The sequence below is a fragment of the Buceros rhinoceros genome, unplaced genomic scaffold, assembly GCF_000710305.1.
Source record: "Buceros rhinoceros silvestris isolate BGI_N320 unplaced genomic scaffold, ASM71030v1 scaffold15713, whole genome shotgun sequence".
NCBI lineage: Eukaryota > Metazoa > Chordata > Aves > Bucerotiformes > Bucerotidae > Buceros > Buceros rhinoceros.
Window position 1 is genome coordinate 54,018 of NW_010403196.1, and position 20,400 is coordinate 74,417.

The 20,400-nt window shown below is 44.7% G+C and overlaps 1 protein-coding gene across 1 annotated transcript in view; it reads left to right on the top strand.

Moving 5' to 3' along the window:
• The window catches only part of NEURL1 (neuralized E3 ubiquitin protein ligase 1), a gene marked incomplete at its 3' end in the record, with an annotated part of 48,783 nt that extends 29,433 nt beyond the window's left edge, over positions 1–19,350 (top strand). The window contains exon 3 of the mRNA XM_010132924.1: positions 18,670–19,350. Within this exon, the coding sequence (XP_010131226.1) occupies positions 18,670–19,350 (681 nt within the window). The remainder of the gene's footprint in view (positions 1–18,669) is intronic.
• Between the last annotated feature and the right edge of the window lie 1,050 nt (positions 19,351–20,400).

Consider the following 20,400-nt stretch of genomic DNA (forward strand, 5'->3'; position numbering starts at 1 on the left):
ATGGGTTTATTTCCCACAGCAAGGATAGCCGGACCGAAGCAGCCAATGGGATGTTCAACACCATACTGACATCATGCCCGGTATATATAAGGCTGGGATGGCGGGGTTGAAGGTGGGGTGGGGGTGTGTGGGGTGTGGTTGTGCTTCAGGTGGGTGTGCAGTTCAAAACCAGCACGGTGTGGCAGTGGTGGTAAGCAGCGCGTTGTCTTTCGCTCCTTTATCACTGTTATTTCTATACCACTGTTATTCCTCTCTCTCTTTGTGGTGTTCCAGTAAGGTCTCCCTATCTTGACCCACGCAGCTTTGATATTTACCTTTTTTTTTCTTCTGCCCCCCACCCCAGGGTGAAGGAGGAGTGAGCGAGCAGCTGCATGGTGCTTGATTGCCAGCTGGGTTCAAACCATGACAACTGGCGAGTAGTAGGACCTAGTTGCCCTGGGGCTCCTATTCTAAAATTCATTAAAATCTCTAGCTGTCCATTAGTAAAACCTCACATGATTAAAACAAATCTGATTTTAATAATTGATTCATTCTTCCCCCTCTTCTATGTCTGGGGCAGGGAGGGTGAATGAAACTTTTTTTTTTCTCTTGTTGGCTAGTTAACTTTTTCATTTAACCAGCACTGGTTGAAATTAGGGGAGAGTCTGATTTTTATTTTTATATAAGTGAAGCGGTCTGTGAAAACACTCCTTGTTTATCTTTGGTTTTGTAAGAGGCTATTGCTATTTTTTCAAAACACAGATTTTGTACCAAGTTTGATCTGACAATATTGTTTTCAATCCAGGATTGCTTTCAACCAGTCACTCATTCTTCTTTGTTCTCCAGGGCATCGTGGTGGATTTCACAGAAGTTGAAAATCACATTTCCATTGCTTTACATACTCCCAGCATCCATTGGGGTGGCTCATCCCTTGCACAGCAGCCAACAGCACGTGTGGGATACTTGTTTTCCCTTCTTCCCTCTCTCTGTCTCCTCATAGGCGGTAGCTGGGCTGTGGATGCTGACCCAGGAGGAAGGATGTCCTAACTGCCCCTCTGCAGTAAAATCCAAAGGCAGCGCTAGCTCAGCATGGCATTTTGTACCTCTTTGCAATGCTGCATGACTTCTTCCTTTCTTCATGGGCTCTGGCACTGGGCATCCTCCTGGCCTGGAGAGCATCCCCACCCCAGGATCCAGCCCAGAGGCTCAGCAGTGCCTCCCCGGAAGACCATTCCTAAAGAATCAGCAAGCATTTAATTGGCTCCTTAGATCAGAATTTGACCCCAGGTTCAGGCAAAACAAGAAACAAGCCACTTCTCCAGCATTCAAAGCAATGCAAGGATTTTAAACTGATTTCAGAATAAAAACATTCAGCTGACAATTCATTTGGGCATAAACGTACACTCACCAAAGAAAGATTCTCAGAGAAATTTAGCTGTTGAATCCTTGACCTCCAAAGGACCCCTAAATATAGCATTGTATGCAATGTGCTTCTTTTTGTGGGTGAGATATTAAGAGCTTATTTATTTATTAGAAAATGGTTTACAATGTAAGTAAATTAGTGAGTTCCAAGGACCTATCTCAGCTGCCAGATGCTGGGAGAATGTTTATGGCCACTGTAAATAATTTTGTAGCTTAACACAAATACATTTTTAGAAATCAAGAGCTGATAGCTGCATGTTTATGGTGCAGCTGAGGATTTATTAATTCCTCCAGAATGTGAGAAAGAAAACAAAGAGTATTTCAGATATTTTAAAAATTCATAGGAGAGAAAAACCCCAAAGGTGTTCTTCATTCACGGTGCTGTGGGCTGAAGTCTGCATTGTTTTGGCTGAGCTCTCCCAAGTCACATCAAGTCAGCATCCTTCAGGACCCATCCCATGAGTTCTGGAGACTGAGAAGGCTGGGTCTTTAATGGTACAGGCAGATCATTTTGCTGCTGCTGAATGACCTTGGCCAAGGTCAGCTTTAAATGACAGTAATCAGATCCTTCACAGTTAGCAGGACAGCGAGGTGGAGCAGCAGAAAGGAATTCTTTTGTGTTGTGGCTGGAAGGTAGTAAGGACTGAGCAGCACCTGTGGGTAGCAGCAGAAGAGTGGCTCTGGAGGGAAACCTGCTTCCTGGGCAAAAATAGGACATAAAATGAAAATGGGGCTGGAAGGAATTTCCTTTTCAGGGCATGTGTGCAGTGAGGAATTAGAAATCGGTGAGGTGACGTCAGAGCGTATGTGGGATGCTTGGTATGATTTTTGTGAAAAGTCTTGGTGCCTTGGGGAGGGAAGGGCAGAAATGAAGTATTACAGATGCTTCATTTGAGCTTTAGGTCTATTTTCAGCCTTTGTGTGGATGGCAGCAGAGGGCCTGCAAATATCAGCAGAAGCTGTGGGCTGCTTCTGCCGTGGTGCGTTGTGGTGGCTGCACGTTCCTGTGCCGCACTTTCCATAGCAACATATTTTGAATGTAAAACCACAGAACCAGATGAATAGTTACGAGCATTTACACTCCCGTGTGCACAGGGGAAAACCGCTGGTAATGCTGACTTGCCGAGAGGCAGGAACGGTCCTTGCTTTAAACTGCAGCCTAATCTGAACTCTCGGTCTGGAGCTGAAATGCAGTTTGGTGGTGGGAGGTGCTTAGACGCATGCACTCACGGGTGCCTTGTTACTTTTCAGGAAAAAGTGACCCTTTTTTTGTTACCTAAGAAGTCCACAAAGAAGTACCTTGTTTTGGGGGCAGGAGACTGAATTAGATGCTTGGCACACACGGTTTGCCCAGGCTAATGGTGCCAGTGCTAACTACAATTAATTTAGGGCAGAATAACGTTTGTGGCACTTTTGAGATAGCACTGAATCCTAGTGCAACCCTGCCCCAGATTTACATACTCTCATTGCAGCACTGTCATTTTTTGCAGCAAGTGTTGTCTGGCACCATCCTGATCCTTTTCCGTAACGGTGTTGGGTTGCCCAGTGCTGCCCTGCATTTAGCTGCAAGGTCTGCAAGCTCCAGCAAAGCAGAGGCAGCTGTGCAGTGCAGACAGGCAATGCATGGCCATGGGCATGGCACTGAGTTGACCACGGAGGTAAAGGGAAGGAGCCTGCAGGGCTCTGTGGCTAATTCTGTGCATGCCTTTGTTTGTCCCTTGAATCATTCCCCTCCTGCCAGTTTCTGGGACCAGTCATACGTGTGCTGGTGATGGCTTTGAGGTGGTTTGGCAAGTACCGCAGTGGCAGAGCATCCTCTGAGTGAGTGTGTGGCCACTGTTGAAGGAGCTGACTCCCACGGCTCTGACTCCAGCTGCCTGTGGAGCAGGCACGCTCAGCAGAATGGCAAAGGCACAGAGACTGTGACAGCATTCATCGCTCCTTTGCTGAATGGCTGGAAGTGCTGGGGAACAAGACTGCTGGCCTGGAAAGCAAGCCAAGATTAAGAAAGAAGTGTGAAATTTCTAGGAGGGTTTCGTGGAGGGCAGAGAGGTGGAGAAACTAGACTCTGGAGGTTACTTGGGATAGCTAATTTCAAATGGACCATGAACCCTGTTGTAGCACTGCTGCCCCTGGGAAGGGCCACCCTGACGCTTTGAGCTGAGACTCGCTTTCTGAAATTGGGTGCCGGGGCAAGGGCAGCAACCAGCAGGAGGAACCTGAGTGTAGAGGTGACTCTGTTCTCCTGGGGACAGAGCTGAAGGATGATGCCTTCTAATCAGCAGTCTTTGGGGAGCTTCTTGCAGGGTTAATGTAGCAGTGGACAGCACGAAGCAGGCACAAGTCACACTGTCCCTTCTGACTTGCACCCATAGGTGCTGCAGCTGGCTGGGTCACAGGCGAAGCCACCGTGTAACAATGAACTGACACTTTCAGCTCTGCAGCAGCCTTCTCTACAGCTGAAAATCCTGCTAACCCTATAGAAGTTTTGCTTGTAGTAGATGTAAAAGTGAACCCAGCAGCCACCCTGTTATTTGTGACCTTATTAAATTGTTTGCTTCATGTTGCCTATAAATAGGAATTTTCAAAGCGCTGCAAACCTCACTCAGGAAGGAGTTCACATCGCCCCGTCTCAGAGAGTGTGGGCAGCTGCAGTGGTTTTAACAGACCTGAGTGAAATGCTTCTGGCAGGACGAAGCAATGAAAAGCAGTGGATAGCACGGGTGTCATTTATCACCATTCCTGCAGATTCGTACCCCGGTGGCAATCTCTGTTTCTCTGCAGACAGGGCAGTTTTTCCGCTGTGGACAGCTCTCCCAGCTGCCAACGTGGCAGAGCTGTCTGGGGAGAGCCGGCAGCGTGGGGTGGGTGAACCTCACCTCTCCCCAGAGGGAAGCAGGGGCTTGGGATGCGCTGAGCTGGCTGTCAACAAGACGGCAGACGGAGGCAATTTCTGTTCTCAAGCGCTGTCGGTCTGGCTCCCCTGCTAGTAAAGTCTGTGTAGTATGTTGTGTGTAGGGAGAAAGCTTTAGTAACTTGGAGTCTACATGACTCAGGTTTCTCTTCGCTGTTAAGTCCTCTTGCTCTCAGGGCAAGTTCATGCCTATTCCAACAGTCCTTATGAGCCCCATCATTTCCCCGTGCCCGTTCAGGGACTAAAGCTGCTCCTGTTATCCCTAGATGCCAGCCCTGCTGGACATGGCAGGTCTGCCGAGGGCGGCCCGTTTCCCTGGCCCGCAGCATGGCAGTGCGGAGAGCACCAGTGCCTGTGTGCCACTGTGACCCAGTGGAGGGAACGACTCTCGGCCAGGGGGGATTTCATGGGCCTGGCAGCTCCTCAAAAGGGCCGTTTAGCTCCAGCGTTGAGGGTTCAGCTGTGCCTGGTGAGGCTGTGGAGATGGTTCCAGTTGGGGCCATGTCATTGCCCGGTGTCTGCAGCACAACAGACCAGCAGGACACTTGCCAAAATGCAGCAGGGTGCAGAGCCCTTGATGGGAAGCATGGAAGAGCTGACAGAGTGTATATGCAGCATCACAGCAGCTCACCCTAGCCCTCTCTTCCCTGCGTTTATCATACCCTCTCGCTGTGTTATGTCTGTCTGGGCTGTAAGCTTCCCTGGGATGGGACTTGCCATTTTTAACTGCCAGGCACAAGGCACACCTAAGCCACCTTATAAATAATGTTTCTGTGCAGAGGGAAACTTGACCCTGGGACATAAAGGGGTGGCTATGGCAACAGCTGTCTGGGCGCTTTGTGTCTCCTATGGACACAGAGTGAAAGGGTAAATGGCAACACGGCTTCAGCTTGGGCTGCAGCTGAGTGTGTACAGCTTCATGGGGCCCTTTCTGCACGTATCCACTGGCTTCCTCCCGAGCATAAGTCATCTACAAACTCCTTTGGGATTTTTTTCTTTTTTTTCCTCTTGCTTACTTTGATATAAAGAAGAGTTACAGAACAGAAAGACAGCCAGTAGTAACCCCTTCTTCCCTGTTTTAGATGTTAGGATAATTTAAGCACAACATCTGCTTTTTCTTCTCGCCTGTCTTTCAGAAAGGCATGGGTTTTCAGCTCTGCGCCTTCCCGGTACCATCCCGTGGTGGGCAAGAATGAATGCTAATGTGAATTATCCAGGCTTTTGCTCTGATGACTGGACTACAGCTGTGTTTGGAAACAAAGAATATCTTCCCAGTTAAAAACAAAAAAGTAAAGCATACACTTCTAAAGTCAAAGCTGTTGTAGTACCAGGAACAGTGGGACTGTACTGAGCACAGTGGAGAGAGGGACTGGTTTTCTCTGATAACCAGGCCCCAGACAGAGCTGAGATCAGTCCCAGATTCCTTAGGCCAAGGAAGACATCACTGGTGCCAGTGATGACATTTCAGTTGACGTAAGGCCAGCAATTTTTATTATTATGTAGCAAGGGCTCGATAGTTCCCTACCAGTTCTGAGTATGGGCAGAAATGTTCACAATAACATTCTCATCTAATATCACTTCAAACTTTGATGTTGAAGGAGGCAGAAGCTGAGGAGAAGTTAGTCTGTGAATGGGATGAGAAATCCTTGCGTTTAGGAGAATCACCCCTATATTGGTTACCATCTTTCTAGTCCATATACTTCTTAGCAAGGTTCTTGTTGCTGTATTGGCTCTTTTTGCTGCTGATCATATACAGTTCAGTCTACTCTCCAAAGCTAAGTTTGTTCACAACATTCTGTAGCTATGCTTTACTTTTTATGAACCATCAAAGAATGGAGAGTTGATTAGCTGTTTCCCAAACCAGAGAAGTATAGCATCAAGGGCTCAGGTGATAATAATAAAGGCATAGGAGATAACAGATTGAAACTGGGCAAGTGGATGAATGAACTCTCCTACTCATTCCTAGCCAAACTGGTGCTAAACCAAGACATTGCCAGCAGATAAGGTTTAAAAAGAAGTTTAGAGCATGTGTCAGTCACAGAGAGCAACTGTCTATGTTTAGCCCATATCTGAGGCTAAACTACAGCAGTTGCTCCATCACTCAGTGACACCACCCCAGCCAAGAAGAGGGATTGGGAAAAGGAGAGAAGACCCAAGGGTTGTAATGAAAATGGATGTAATGAAAAAGCCAAACTAAAACTCATTAAAGTATACAAAGTTATACTCAGCCCAGCAAATGCACAGTGGTCACAACAAATGGGAAGGCAGTCCTCAGGAGGAGGAAGAGAAACAAGATCAGGAAAGCAAGAAGCCCCTCTCTCCTCAGCAAACTTTCCCCATTTATACAGAACGTGATGTTTATGTTCTGGGATACACCTGTGAGCCAGCTCAGGTCAGCTGCCCTGGCTGACTAGAAACTACTAACAGCCTGCACCCATGGCTGGCCTGTGATTGTGCCCCAGCAAAACCAGGACTGCGATATTCAGCATAAGCTGAAATGTTAGAACTAGCGAAAACAGTAGACCAGGGCCTCATGTGGCAAAAAGAAGCTGCTGAGAAATGGCAGACATCTGTCATGAGAGTTTAATGAGAGATCAAAGAAGAAAAGGGAAACCACCTTGCGTAAAGTGAAGAGAGCCAATAAACTCACTGTGTTTTTAGGTGCCTGTGTCTTACCTCCTGACCCGTTCTCAAAAGGTCTCAGGGACTGGTACAGACTAGTTACAAAGTCAGGCTTTTCGCCAGTGCTGTGCTTCTAGCTGGCACTTCACTAGTGCAGTGTTTTTGCTGGGGAAGCTGTGAACCACGTGGGTCAGTGCCTAGGTCAGTGCCTGGCTCCTGTCAGACAGCCCACCTTTGTCCACCATGGGGGCAGTGTCTCAGTTTTAGGATCCAGTTTCCCTGAAAGACCATCCTCCATCTCATCTCCAGGATCCAAGCAGGGTTCTCAAGGGAGAACGGGGAAGGGGAAGGGGAAGAAAAGCAGTTATGTGGGAAGATGGGATGTGGGGACAGCAGGAACCTTTGGGAACTGAAGCCTCATGTCCATTGAGGGGATGAGGAAGGTTTGGCTACTGGGGCTGCAGCTGCATTTAGCATCCAGCAGTGTACGCTGGGCCTTCTCTGTGTGAATCCTGTGTCTTCAGCAAGGTTACACTGCCCTGACTGGCAGCCAAACTGTGGCCCTCTGGCTGGTTCTTGTTTATACTTTCCATTTGCAGCTTCAGAGAAGCCTCCTGTCTTTCTGTCTAAACCTTTTGAGGCCACATCTGATGATTTATGCATTTAAATGAGCTTTACTGATAGCCTAGGTGTTGAAACTTTCCCTTGGGGTGAGAGCAGAATTTGAATTTTTGCTTGTTAAAGAGGGAGCTGAAGCTCTGGTAACCAGATTCTGCTCTTTATTTCCTTTAGTTCAGGATATCAAAATAATTCGTAAATAAATCACGAGACTAATGGACATTTGCTGAGACAGAATATATGAAGAATTTATTGAAAAGACTAATTTTTCAATTACATACCTTGGCACAAGTGGGCATTGATTCTCTCTGCTTCCCCCCTAATTTTGCCCAACTGGGACAGCTAGAGTGGCCGATTTAGGGTTACTGAGTCAGGAAATCTCCTTTGCTGTTCCCTCCGCTGGCACGACACAACATAGTTTTTAAACCTTACCCTGTGCCCCTGACTTGGGACTACTGATATACTCATGTGTACGTCCTGTTGCCTTCAGTGGGATGTAACCACTTGTTTAGATGAAGATGGATGTCTAAAAGCTGTCGTGAAATGGAACAGACCTAAACAAGTGCTGAACTTTTCTGCATTGGTGTAGACTGCAAAAATTGTGCTATTTTATGTTTCTGTACCTAACTGGGAGAGTGCATCTTGCAGAGTGCACCAGCTCTGCAGTAGAAGTGCCGTGGGTGGGGTGTTAACAGCTGCACTGTCATTTTGTACGTGAGGAAAATAAGTCAGAAATTTTTTGAGAGCTTCTTCGTGTGGATTCTGGGGTGGAAATTCTCCAAGAAAGAGATAATAAAAGGAATTAAACCAAAGAAAATATTCTGGAAAAATAGCATGATGTGCATTCTTTCAGAAATACAGTTGTTGGGTCTTGAGGTGAGGAACCAGCTTGGAAAAGGAGAGATGATATGTAAACTTAATTATTCATGGCCAAAAAATAGAAACACTTTTGGCAAACTCTAGCTGTTTTCTTTCACTATTTTCAAAATGATACATTTCAATTTTGAGTCTTGAAATAACATTTTAATCTTGAAAATGGCAACAGTGATTTCCAGACAAGCCCCAGAAATCAACTGGAGAAGCTCTTTGTCCACTATTCATTTACTTTAATAAAAGGAAGTAAGATAACCTGAGAACTTTGTTTCAGGTTAGCCTGAAATACTGTATCTTTCCAACTTATATTTTCTTCAGGCAGTTGACAGACATATTATGTATTATCACTGTTTCTTCACCAGAGAGTGTGTGCTCTTAGCTCTGGTTAGTGAGGTAGCTATGGGCGAGCAACATTCTTATGACATCCAGGCAATTTATCATATAGCAGTGCCTTTGGGCAGCTTTGCCAAACCGAACAGGATGGCAGCAGGAAGGTGATTGCCAGCAGGAAGGTGATTGGCAGCAGTGTTTACGAGTTTCCTGATAGAAAAGGGGGAAGACCCAATGGCATTAATTCAGTTCAATAAGCTGGGTAAAACGCTGGACCATGAGGAGACCTTAGAAGGGGCAAGGTGGGTGTTGGTGGGTTGAATTCTCCCTGAGCATCTGGCTGTAAAACTGTCAGCAACGGCAGGAGCATTTCTCTGAGAAATATGGGGAGAAGTTGGAGGAGGAGGAGGCGTCATCTCCACACCTGCATGAAGACACAGGGATAAGTGAAAGCAAGAATCCATAAATACCATGGGAGGGAGGATGATGGATTAGAAGGAGGAAGAAAGTACTTGTTTTGAAGAAAATTGCTGTCAGATGATTCAGAGGAGGAAAGGATGTGTCTGATGCAGCTTGAGAATTGGCTGTGAGCACTGAGATGCTGTGGAAACATTCGCACAGAAGTGTAAGGAGGATTGGAAATGGAGTTGTTGGAGGGCATGTAGGAATCTGCAACACAGTACATGAGGGTGAAGTAGTGAGGTTAGCACTGCATGCAACGGTGAACTACTGTCTTGCCTGAATAGGTGAGATAAGCGGGTTGAAATTTCTAGGAGGAAAGGAAGGTGAAAGGAATGATAGTGCCAGGAGTAAGCAGTGGAGTCATTGGGTATGAGAAGAGGCCTCTATTTAGTTATTAGACAACTAGTAATAGCAGTTATTGCCTTAATTTCCTGTGCAGAAGGAATAAAAAAGAACTTTTCTACAGATAAATTTACATCTTACAGTTCAGGAAGCATCAGGTGAAGTGACAACTGACAGTCTCCAGGGAAAATTAGGTCTTGCACACATAATTAAAGCAAGTAATGAAAGACCTACAGTAGAAAGCTGTAGAAAGAATAAGACGAAATGGAAAGAAAAAGCAGGGCACTCTTCAGAGAGAGGCAGAACAGATTAAAATAACATTGGTGTGGTCCTAAAAGTGATGATTATTTTGGTGTGGTTTTCAAGAAGGATAGTAATAGCAGATCATGGAGTCTAGGAGGCCTCGGGCAATGGAGGTAGAAATCATGGCATCGGGGCAGGAGTAACGATCAGAGACTTCATGTGCATGAGTGGTAGATTAAGGATTGAATAATGAGGATTAGGTGGTCTCCACAAAACCCAGGGCACATGATTTCTTATCAAAGTATATTTCTCTGACTTTGCAGGGAGTTAGAAAACACCAAATGGAAAACCCATGAGTGCAATAAAGGGAACTGGATGAGGAGGTGCCAGCATCCAGAGGTGACTGTGGCAGCAGTTAAGCACATCTTTAACCTGAAGAACTTTTGTCGGTCTTCAGGACTGCTGGCTGGGGCATCCTCCCCAGCTTACCCTGAATAAAAAGCCTTTCTGAACAAAACCCACAATGTGTGGTTTGTAATACGGATATTGCCAGCAGCCTGCAGACTCTCTGAGCATCGGCTTTTGTGGTAAAGAAAACAAATCCACAACTGTAACATGCATAAGGAAGATCGTTCTTCATAATCTACTGTCAGACTGTTTCAGAACATGCATGTTTGCTAAGGAAAACAGTAATTTATTTCAATTGTTATGAGGCTAGTTATGGTCTTCGTGCCATTTCATATGTGCAAATCAGTTTGACATGCTTACAGATGTTAGGCAGAATTGTATGAATGTTTGTTATGAACCAGGCTAGTTCAGAGCACTTTATTAGAGAGCACATGTCCCAAAGCTACAATTTATCAGTCAGTACTCAACCTTTGTACCTTCAATTATAGTCTTATTCATGTATGAGATTGTACGCTTTCATTCCTTAGATTTTATTGAAGAATATGCAGCTGATCAATTCGATTAGTAAGCTGGAAACCGCAATTGTTCACTCTGGCTTAAAAAACAGCCGCAATTCCCTAAAGCTCAGGGACTTGTATTTTTTCTTTCTGAATCTTTCAACTTGGAGGCTGGCAGTACATGAGCTCACATCCTTTTAGAATCTGGATTTTGTTTGTTTGCTTGCTTCTGATTTGTTTTGCTGTGATATTTTATCTGTACTATTGGTACAGCATTGACGATCAATGACAAGAAATCCAGGATAATCCCAGTAAGCCAAGGCAGGATATTTATATCCTTAGAAAAGTATTCCGAACACATCTCAAGGGTTTCCTGAGATTCACCCAGCAGGACACCAGCTGGTCTGTGCCTGATGATGGTGCAAAGGCTCCATTCCTTCGAAGCAGGGTTTGCTGCTAAGCGGCCACAGGAAGCCACCAGATTTGCACAACAGATTTATCAAACACTGAGGAGTTGATAACGACTGAAAGACTGGTTTATTCTCTACCATCCTGGTTGTTATCACCGCTTCAAAATAGAATCAATCGTGCAAACCAAGTATCTTTAGTGCCCAATCTCTCCCAAAACGCCTGGAAAGAAATGCTGATTTTTATGCAAGAAAATGCAAACACAAAGCAAAGACAGTGCAGTGAGATGCTCGTTAATCACTGTTGATTTCCACTCACTTCTGTTAAAGTGGCAGATGTTTGTACCTTGCAATTGGTTCCTCAGAGTCAATGGTCTGCCCTCCTTTGTGATCCAGCTTTAAAATCTGGTGACGATTTTTAGTGCAAACTTGAGTGATTTATCCCTCAGGCAAACTCCAGCTTTGGGCTCTTTGTAACCCTTGGCTTGGACTTTTGGCTTCTGCCCCTGCGTTATAGCAGAAATTAGCTCACGTGCTTTCAGCAATATTGGAAAAACACCACAGTGTTTCTTGTCAGAAAGCTAATTTGGACTGTGTTGTTCACAGGCCAACAAATGCACTCAATTGATTTAAATATCTGCCATTCCTGAACGAAAATGGCTGTTATGAAATATCCGTTAGCTTGCCTTCCAGATCACAATGAGCAGGACACTAGAATTTGCATGTAGCCTTTAACTTCTGCTTTAACCATGTGAATGCACACAGAAAGTATGTTTGCCCTCCACTGACTCTGTGATGATACCAAGCCGGTGTGTTGAGGACGGAGGAATCCTTGAACAGTGGTTTCCATACTGACATGGGCATCCTATAATGGATAAGGAATCCCAAGGAGGCTGAGTTTTGAGGTGAGAGGAGCAATCTGCACATGGAAGCAGAGCAGTAGTGAGTAAGTCGTTGAATGAGTTAGGAAATGAGAGAGGGCATAATGGAAGATGGGGTGTGCACTGGGCTAAACCCCAAGAGGCTTCACTTAAGAGCTTTCAAAGAGGTCATCTATCACCTTGAACAGCTTACTCCATCCCACACTTTTCAGTCCATAATATAAGAACATTAACTCTTCTTTCTCTCCTTTCTGATTATGTTGAGGAGTGTCTTCTGCTGCAGAGCCCAGCAGCTGAGTCCTGATCTCAGGTGCTGTTTGCTCCAGAGCAGATTTTACTGTCTCTTAAAGAGCAGCCTGGGCATCTCACATGTGTAGCTGGTACAAGTGACATTGTCTGTTGGCTGCAGTTTTGCATATGTTCCTGTAAGCAAATGCAAAAAGAGAGGAGCCAGAGCAGCAAGAGCAGAAGGAAGCAGCCTTATTTGAAATGAGTATTTATACTGTCAATGAAATAGAGACAGGCACATATGGAGGTGTTGTGTAAGTAGGTGTTTACTTAACTGATGTCCTGGACTTGATGTGGGTGTTTTAAGGAAAAGGAATTAGTTGATCTGAGGCAGTAACTCAGGCAGTTTGATTTCTGAGTTGTTCATAAAGGGAAATGTACTTTGTAGAAATGAATTCCTAAGTATATGGCAAAGGAGGTTTTTAGTCTGAATCATTCCTTTGAGAGATTTTAAACATTTGCCTCCCACATGCTACAATAATGCTTTGAAAGTGGCTTCGTTGTATGATCTGAGAAGCTGCATTCTGGCGCCTGAAGGTTTATGAGAAATAAACACAATAGAGTGGTCTTCGATCATACAAATTCAAGATTTAAAGAGTACAAGCAGGGAGGGGGTGGGAAACCTGTGTGCAGCATCAGAGCAGAAGCATCTGCCCAGGAACGTGGGTCTCTGCAGCATTACGCTGAGGGCAACAGAGCCCAGCCTCTTCAGACCTCACATGGAGAGTACAAAAAACAAATAGTTTTATGAGTGCCTGCTCAGACACATCGCCAGCAGGCAAGAACACTTTGGACATACTCTGTGAGTGAAGCTTTGCCTCTTTTAATGACCGAGTGTTGCCTTGGCTTTCTTCACTTCTCAATTTTTCTCCTGTGTTTATTTTAAGTAAGGGCAATTTTCACTCTCCTGTTTGCTTAGCTCCTCCTGATACAATAAAACACTTAAGATACACATGGCAGAGACTGAGAGAGCCTAGGGCAGAGCATCCCACAGTGGTGAGGACAACTTTAACACCATGAGTACATCAGGCTGCATGAAGATCTGCTTCCAGTCACCCTTTAATTTGGGTGGATTTTGAACCCGGCAGTCTTCCTCTTCCAGACCCAGTCACAGCTGCTCTTCCTCTTTCCAGTGGAGGTGATGCTGTGGACTGGGTGCCATACACAGATCAGGCAAGATGGTAGCCAGTGAGGTTTGGGAACAGGTATTGCTTCTTTTCTGCAGTCACGGTGATCTTCATCCTTATTTTGGGAGGGATAAATAAGAATGTAAGTTGTTTCCATTTTAGCAGATTTGCAGTTCTTGGTCACCTGCAAGTACATTAAAAAATCGAGCTGTTAACAACATACAGAAATTGTTCTGGCTACTTCTGCGCTGAAGAGTGGTAGCTCCTCTGCAGCACACATCAGCTCGCTAGGACTGAGTCAACAAAAGGGAGCAAAGAGTGCCACAGCATGACACGGGCAGGGTTTGCAAGGCACGCAGCTGAGCTGGGATGAATACCCGTACTCTCACGATGGGGAGTATGAGGCTGTGAGTGACAGAAGGTTTCCAGAAGCACAAGCTTATTTCTTTTCTTATGACTGGTTGCTTTTCACAATTGCCTTTGAGTGTGAAGTTATTTTACGGCATAGTACATCTGCCTCATATTTCCAACACGTCTCCCTGCAATGTCCAAGTCTTGCCAAAGGGACTGTTAGCTGCATAACTCTACTGTAGACCTTGAAGGAGATAGTGCAAGATTCCAGGTGTTGGAAGGCCAGCTGTCCTCCCTGCATAACACCCCCTTGTGACAGGTAGCGCTGATGGTAGGAAAGGGAGTCTGCATTACCCGGTGAAGTGAGGGATTAAGAGAAGAGAAATGCACTTGTGAAGATGTAAAAGAATGAAGGGAAGGAAAAATGTGAGGGTTTGCATGGGAAGAGAGGGAGCACACCAGCAAAGTTCTGACCTTACCGATTTTTTACTCTTTGCTTAGTAGCTGAGGACAGAAATGTTCTCCAGATGCAAGGAATCACTAGGTTGTTCCTTGACATCTCAGCATTTCTCTCTTCTAGGATGGAAGATCATTAGAAATGGGATGGGTTCTTAGGTTATCAGTCTGATTCCCCAAATGATAAGTTATTTTTTGTAGTAGTAAGTCTCAAGAATGGTTTGTTTATACTAGGTCTTCCATAGCTCATTCTGGAGAGTGGTTGCAGCCCTCATACTATGAAGAAATACAGTTCATGAGAGGCCATGGGATTGCACCTATCTCAGAAAACCCACCAAGAGGAGAGCTGTGTCCCTAGAACTTGTAGTTATACACTGGGCTCTGCAAGCTTCCAGTTTCCAGCATATGTGTGTGTGTGTGTGCTTTCTCAGATCCTTTACAGGTGTGTGAATACTGGCTGCTCATGACCTTGGGAAGTCAAGCCTTCAGGCACTAACAGGCACCACTGAAAAAAGAAAAAGAGGGAGGAAATAATGATTTGACAGTCTGACAGCAACACATCCCCTTCGGGTTAATGTGGGGCTGAGATCATCTGCGCATGCTGGCGGTTAGAAACGCATTTGTGTTTGGATGTGCATGTAGCTATGTTAAATGTGCATGTATGTGATATCTCTAAGAAGTATCTGTTATACATATTGTACACGTTTAAGCAAACAGATGATTTTAAGAAGACAATATTTGGCAGTGGTTCACAGAAAAGGTGGGAGTAGAATACTTCTCATCTGCATGCAGTGATTACAGCTGTATCTGGCTGCTCACCAGCTCCTTGTAAGTGCTGCTTTAAAGTGTAACTGCAGTTGCATTGAGCCTGTGTGAAGCAGGAGGCTCTTCCATAACCTCTGAACAGGAAAACAGAAAGCTTTTAAGCCTCTGGTCTGAGGAAAATACTTCAAGCTAATTTTCTGTATAAGGAGTCAGCTGCTGAGAATCTAAATTTTGCAGATAAACCCAGATAAATGGAAGGAAAAAACACAAGCCAACCGGATTGTTCAGGTGCCCTCCATTTCTATTTTGCTAAATGAGTTACTCCTGCTTACTTTTTTCTTTAATGCCAGAAAATATACAAAGAGATTTGTGGAGTTACGTATCTCAGATTCTTCAACTGAGGAGCAAAAAATTTGTATTTAGTAGAAACCCTTTTCACTTTGACTATGTCTATATAGCTACTAGAAACTTTAAGTCTCTAATTCCAGCATTAAGAACACAACTGCACTGATGCAGAGCTCAGCAAAACCCCGCTGAAAAGCTACCTGGGCAGACAGCCTGCAGCGAGCTGCCATGGTCATGACCAGCTTGCTGGTGGTACCCCAACCAGCTGGGTTAAGTTCGTTCTGGTGACTGAGGGCTGGGGTCTTCACTCACAAGTCCATCTATTCTCATCCAAGGAGGTCTCTCACCAGAGAAACACTGCCAACTACCTCATATAGGAAGTTTTATAACCTTGAATATTTAATAGGAAGGGTTGATTTCTAAATTCTTCATGATGAATCCAGGTGGGCATCTTGATAATGAGCTGTTGGACCCGTTTGGTATTTTAGCTCTCCACATAAAGTCATTCCATCTTTTTGATGTGTGCTCCAGGTTTGTCTCTGCAAATATAAATGTGCTTCAACACTCCTACACTGAGAGTGCCTCCTTTGTAGGCATTAAAGGTCTGTTGTAAATGTCCTGCAGGAGTAAGGCTGCGTTATGAGCCACTCCAGCATGAACAGTTTGGTCTGTGTTTAAAAAGTGACAGCTGAAGCTTTAGTGGAAGAAAACGACTCATTCCTGGGCATCTTCTGGTGAAAGAAACTGCTCAAAGTCACCTCATTTGTTCCACATTTTGCCAGACTTGTTCTTTCACTGCCCTTGGCCATTACCCATTATTCTGGATAAATGGCATTCCACATCTCTTCCAACTTACCTACCACTCCAAAAGATGAATCCCACTTTTGGTTTACTTTATATTCAACGGTACTTTTTTTTTTGTTCTTCTTTGGCTGGATGTTTTGTGGTTTATAAAAACACAGAGCCCTGAAGCAGGCCAGCACCTTTTAGACACTCATCTCCAAATTTTCACAGAGCCAATTCAGATACCAGTAAAATGCAATCCTTTCTTCCATGGGTATTTGCAAACATTAGTGAACTAAGTCTTACAGGCAATCCCATGTGCCTGAGACATCCATTAAAGGGCGAGGTATCTGAGCTACCAGTGGATCTAAGTAAAACAATTGGATGTGTAAACCTGGTTTGCTATCACTGCCGTGTGTCTTGTCTGCAGAAGAACTCTGTCTCTCTTAACCTCTTTTCAGATGGAAAAAGAGATTCTGTCCAGCTGCCAAAGGGAAATGCAAGCATCCTGGTGGAAAACAAGCTGTTTCAAAACCCTGGCTGCAAGCTACCCACACATCACAGTTGTCAGCCAGGCTGCATGCGCATAGTTACAGGGAATAAAATAGAGAGAACCTTCTGTTGCTATTCAGAAAGGTCTCTACCCATTCACCTCCACCAAAGGATCGTCATCAGCTGCCAGTATTAATTTGTTCTCCTATTTAGGTTTTCAGCCAAAGGAGAGTAAAATAAATCTAATTCTATCCAGCAGGAGCAGTTGCATTGCAAATGCTAGCCCATATATTACAAAGCATTAATGTGACCCAGTTCTAGATTACTTCGAGTAATTTCTGATTTTATTTATTCCTCCTTCTCTTTAATTAACTTCTGGGAAGAGAAGCTGGAATATCAGTATTGGGAAAATCAAATATGAGAAACAAAGCCCATTTTTATTTTGAGACTGTGCATCCCTTGTACTAGCAGTTTATTTAAAGAGGAGCCTGGAATAATCCAGTTTAAGCAAAGCAAATTGTTCCACTGAAGCCAAACCATGTGTGGGTGTGCTCTTGTCAGGGGTCCCAGAAGTGAAGGGCAGGAGAGGCTGTTAGACGACAGATATTGCAGGAGATTTGGTTATTCAGTAGCTGGCATCTTTCCTTGGCATACCAGCGCAGAGCTACTACTCTGGGTACATCCCATTGGGAACATCCTCAGATAACCTGAGGTCCTGCTCTTTTGTTGTTATAAAAGAAGATCCCAAGGGTACGTGGCTGGAAGAGGTGCCCACTACAAGGGCTGAGCAGGTGGATTACGAGCAAATTTCTGTTCCTTTGCCTCATCTTGTCATTCCACTTGCGTTGTGTTTGCGGCAGGTCCCAGGCTTGTTTCTGGTGGTGTTGCTTTGTGCTGCCTGTGGGGGATTGTGTTGTATGGGGTGGTCCCACCTCACACCGGCTGGACCTGGGCTTGAAGCCACAGGAGTCTTCAGGTATAGTTCCCATGAAGGAACAGTCAAGTCAGTATGTGTCATAGCTTGTTACAACTTTTGCAGAGAGTTACCTGCATGTTCAGTTTTCTTACAGCGAATAGTCTCTTGGTGCTATGGGCTTCTCCAAGTTCAGAAGGTCAGGCATAACTATAAATCTTTGCATTACTTCAGATGACTTTTGTAATCTGTTTAAATAATAGGGTTTATTTTTCTTAGTACATTGATCTTTAAAATTTCCATGGTAACGACATAGCTAAGGATATCTTAAATAAAAGTAATTTAGACATTAAAGGCAGGTAATTATGTTCCTTAGAAAAAGAATCAAATACATTGATGATTAGCTCTTGAAACAGCAGATGAGACTAACATGGAGAATAAGGCACAATTCTGCTTCCACTGGTTTCCACTGTTTGAACCTGTGCGCATCATCTTTATTATATATTCATGAGTTTGATTTTTAATTATTTATTTCATTTAGAGTTAATAAATGTTATTTATAGAAAACTGCACATTCCCAAGTTCTGCACTGTGAAGTCCCTATCTGTACTCGTTTGCAGTGAGCACCAGGACACTAATGAGTAATTATACAGAGGAAAATTAATTAAATTTCATATGATGATAAATAAATTAGAATGGAACATATCATTTATTTTAAAATAAAAAGTGTGTAGTTAGATGTTTATTTCCTAGAGCTTTGAGAATTACTGAAGACAATAAAGGGGGCATGAAAACTTAGAGCCTGTAGAGATATTGATTGCTATGTTCAGGGTGTATTTCAGATATTTACCCTCAGCTTCCCCTCTCCAAGGAGAACTTCCCCTGGTCAATTCTTTCCATTGATTTTGAGTCTGTCTGCTGAGAAGCTGAAAATATTGAGGCTGGTGGGGAAAGTACAAGAGCAACAATCGATTGCAAATACATCTTATGATACTCTGCTTCCATGTTTTAAAGGGGAAAATTTACAAATGGCAGCAGGTCTCTGATTTTCCCTTTTAAACTTACCAATCAAACTGACGTCGTTTTGCAAACTCCTGGACATCTTTGTTTTCTCTGAAGTGACCCCTTTTTTGTTTTCTCTCTCCCCACAGACAGTGAAATCATTCCTCCTGACTGCCTGCGTCCCCGCTCATTCACCGCCATCCGGCGGCCCTCACTGCGGCGGGAGACAGAGGACACACGCCTCTCGGTCAGCCTGTGCGACCTCAACCTGCAGGAGGAGACCTTCCATGTGACTGCCACCACCTGTCCCATCCCGCAGAACTCCCTCAACTCCCAGCACTCCCACCTCCTCCCCTCCCAGCTGGAGAGCGACCTCCGTTTCCACCACCTCCGGGGACCGCACGTCAAAATTCTTGATGACCAAACTGTCGCCCGTCTGGAGCACGCCCGGGAGGAGAGGACTTTGGTTTTCACCAGCAGACCCCTTCGGATCAACGAAACCATTTTTGTCAAAATCAACAAGTCCAACGCTGTGCGCATGGGGACGCTGTCCTATGGGGTGACATCCTGTGACCCCAGCACCTTGCGCCCCAGCGACCTCCCCTATAACCCTGAGTCCTTGGTAGACCGAAAGGAGTTCTGGGCCATCTGCCGAGTCGTGGTGCCCCTCCAGAGTGGAGACATCCTGGGATTTATGGTGAATTCGGATGGTGAGCTGCACTTGAGTCACAATGGTGCCAGCACTGGCATGCAGGTCTGCGTGGACTGTTCCCAGCCCCTCTGGATGTTCTTCGTTTTACATGGCGCAGTCATGCAGATTCGATTGTTGGGTATGTTGGAACCCCTTTTTCCAAACCTCACGCACCAGAAGGCAAGGGGGGAATACATCACAGGGGAAGGTGGAGGGAATGAATGGCTCCCTCCATGCTCTAGGATCAGATACAAATTTTGGTTTTATAAAAGGAAAAAAATAGTACACAAAGCTATATACATAGCACATGGTTATGAGTTAGAAGACTTACCTCTTTGCACTTCTCTAACATCCTTCACTTGATGGTCTTAAGGCTCTTTTCAGATAATGAATTAAGCTTCAGAGACCTCTATTAAAATACAGATGAGTCACCACTGATCCAGGAGAAGCAAAGAAGGGGGAGGAGAGATGCTTTGGGATGAGCTAATGTAGGGCATAGCCAGCAGGAAAAATGAGATCTGATGCCCTGTTCTGTGTGTTACCAATCTGCCATGACGGATTCCCCAAAAGAGCCTTGCTTTCCCCAGGCTCATATGCTAAAGGCAGGCTAGCAAGCAGAGAGGAAACCCGTGATCCTGGAGGTGCACCAAGCATGTCACTGACCAGCTTGACAGGAGAGGGTTTCTTTGTCCTCCAGCCCTTTTTAAAGCAGTGTAGCTCGTAAAGGTTGATGGACCTGTGAAAAGCTGGCCTCTCTTCTTGAGTTATTTGCTCTGTTTTTAAGCTCTGTTACCAGAAGTACTTTGTTTAAATGCTGAAAGTCATGTTTTGAAGATGTGGAGGGAAAAGCCTTGAAATAGCATTTGCTCAGGATCAAATTTTTTTTTCTTGTGTGTGTGTGTTTGTGTGTATTGGACACAAGCGTTGAATGTGTTTGGCCATGAATTTGGACTGTATCATGATTCTGCCGGTGTCAGTGTCAGAAAGTAAACGATGGATTCTGACAACATGATGTAATTCCTGGTTCTCCTCCAACTAGAGATGATTTTAAAATGCTCCTTTCTTGTTTATACTGTTATATTCATATAACTTTAAATATATTATTTTTTGCTTCAGATCCTCACTATTAAAATGACCCTCTTACCCAACAGGAAAAAAAACCCCAAAAACCCAAACCCTAAAGCCAGCC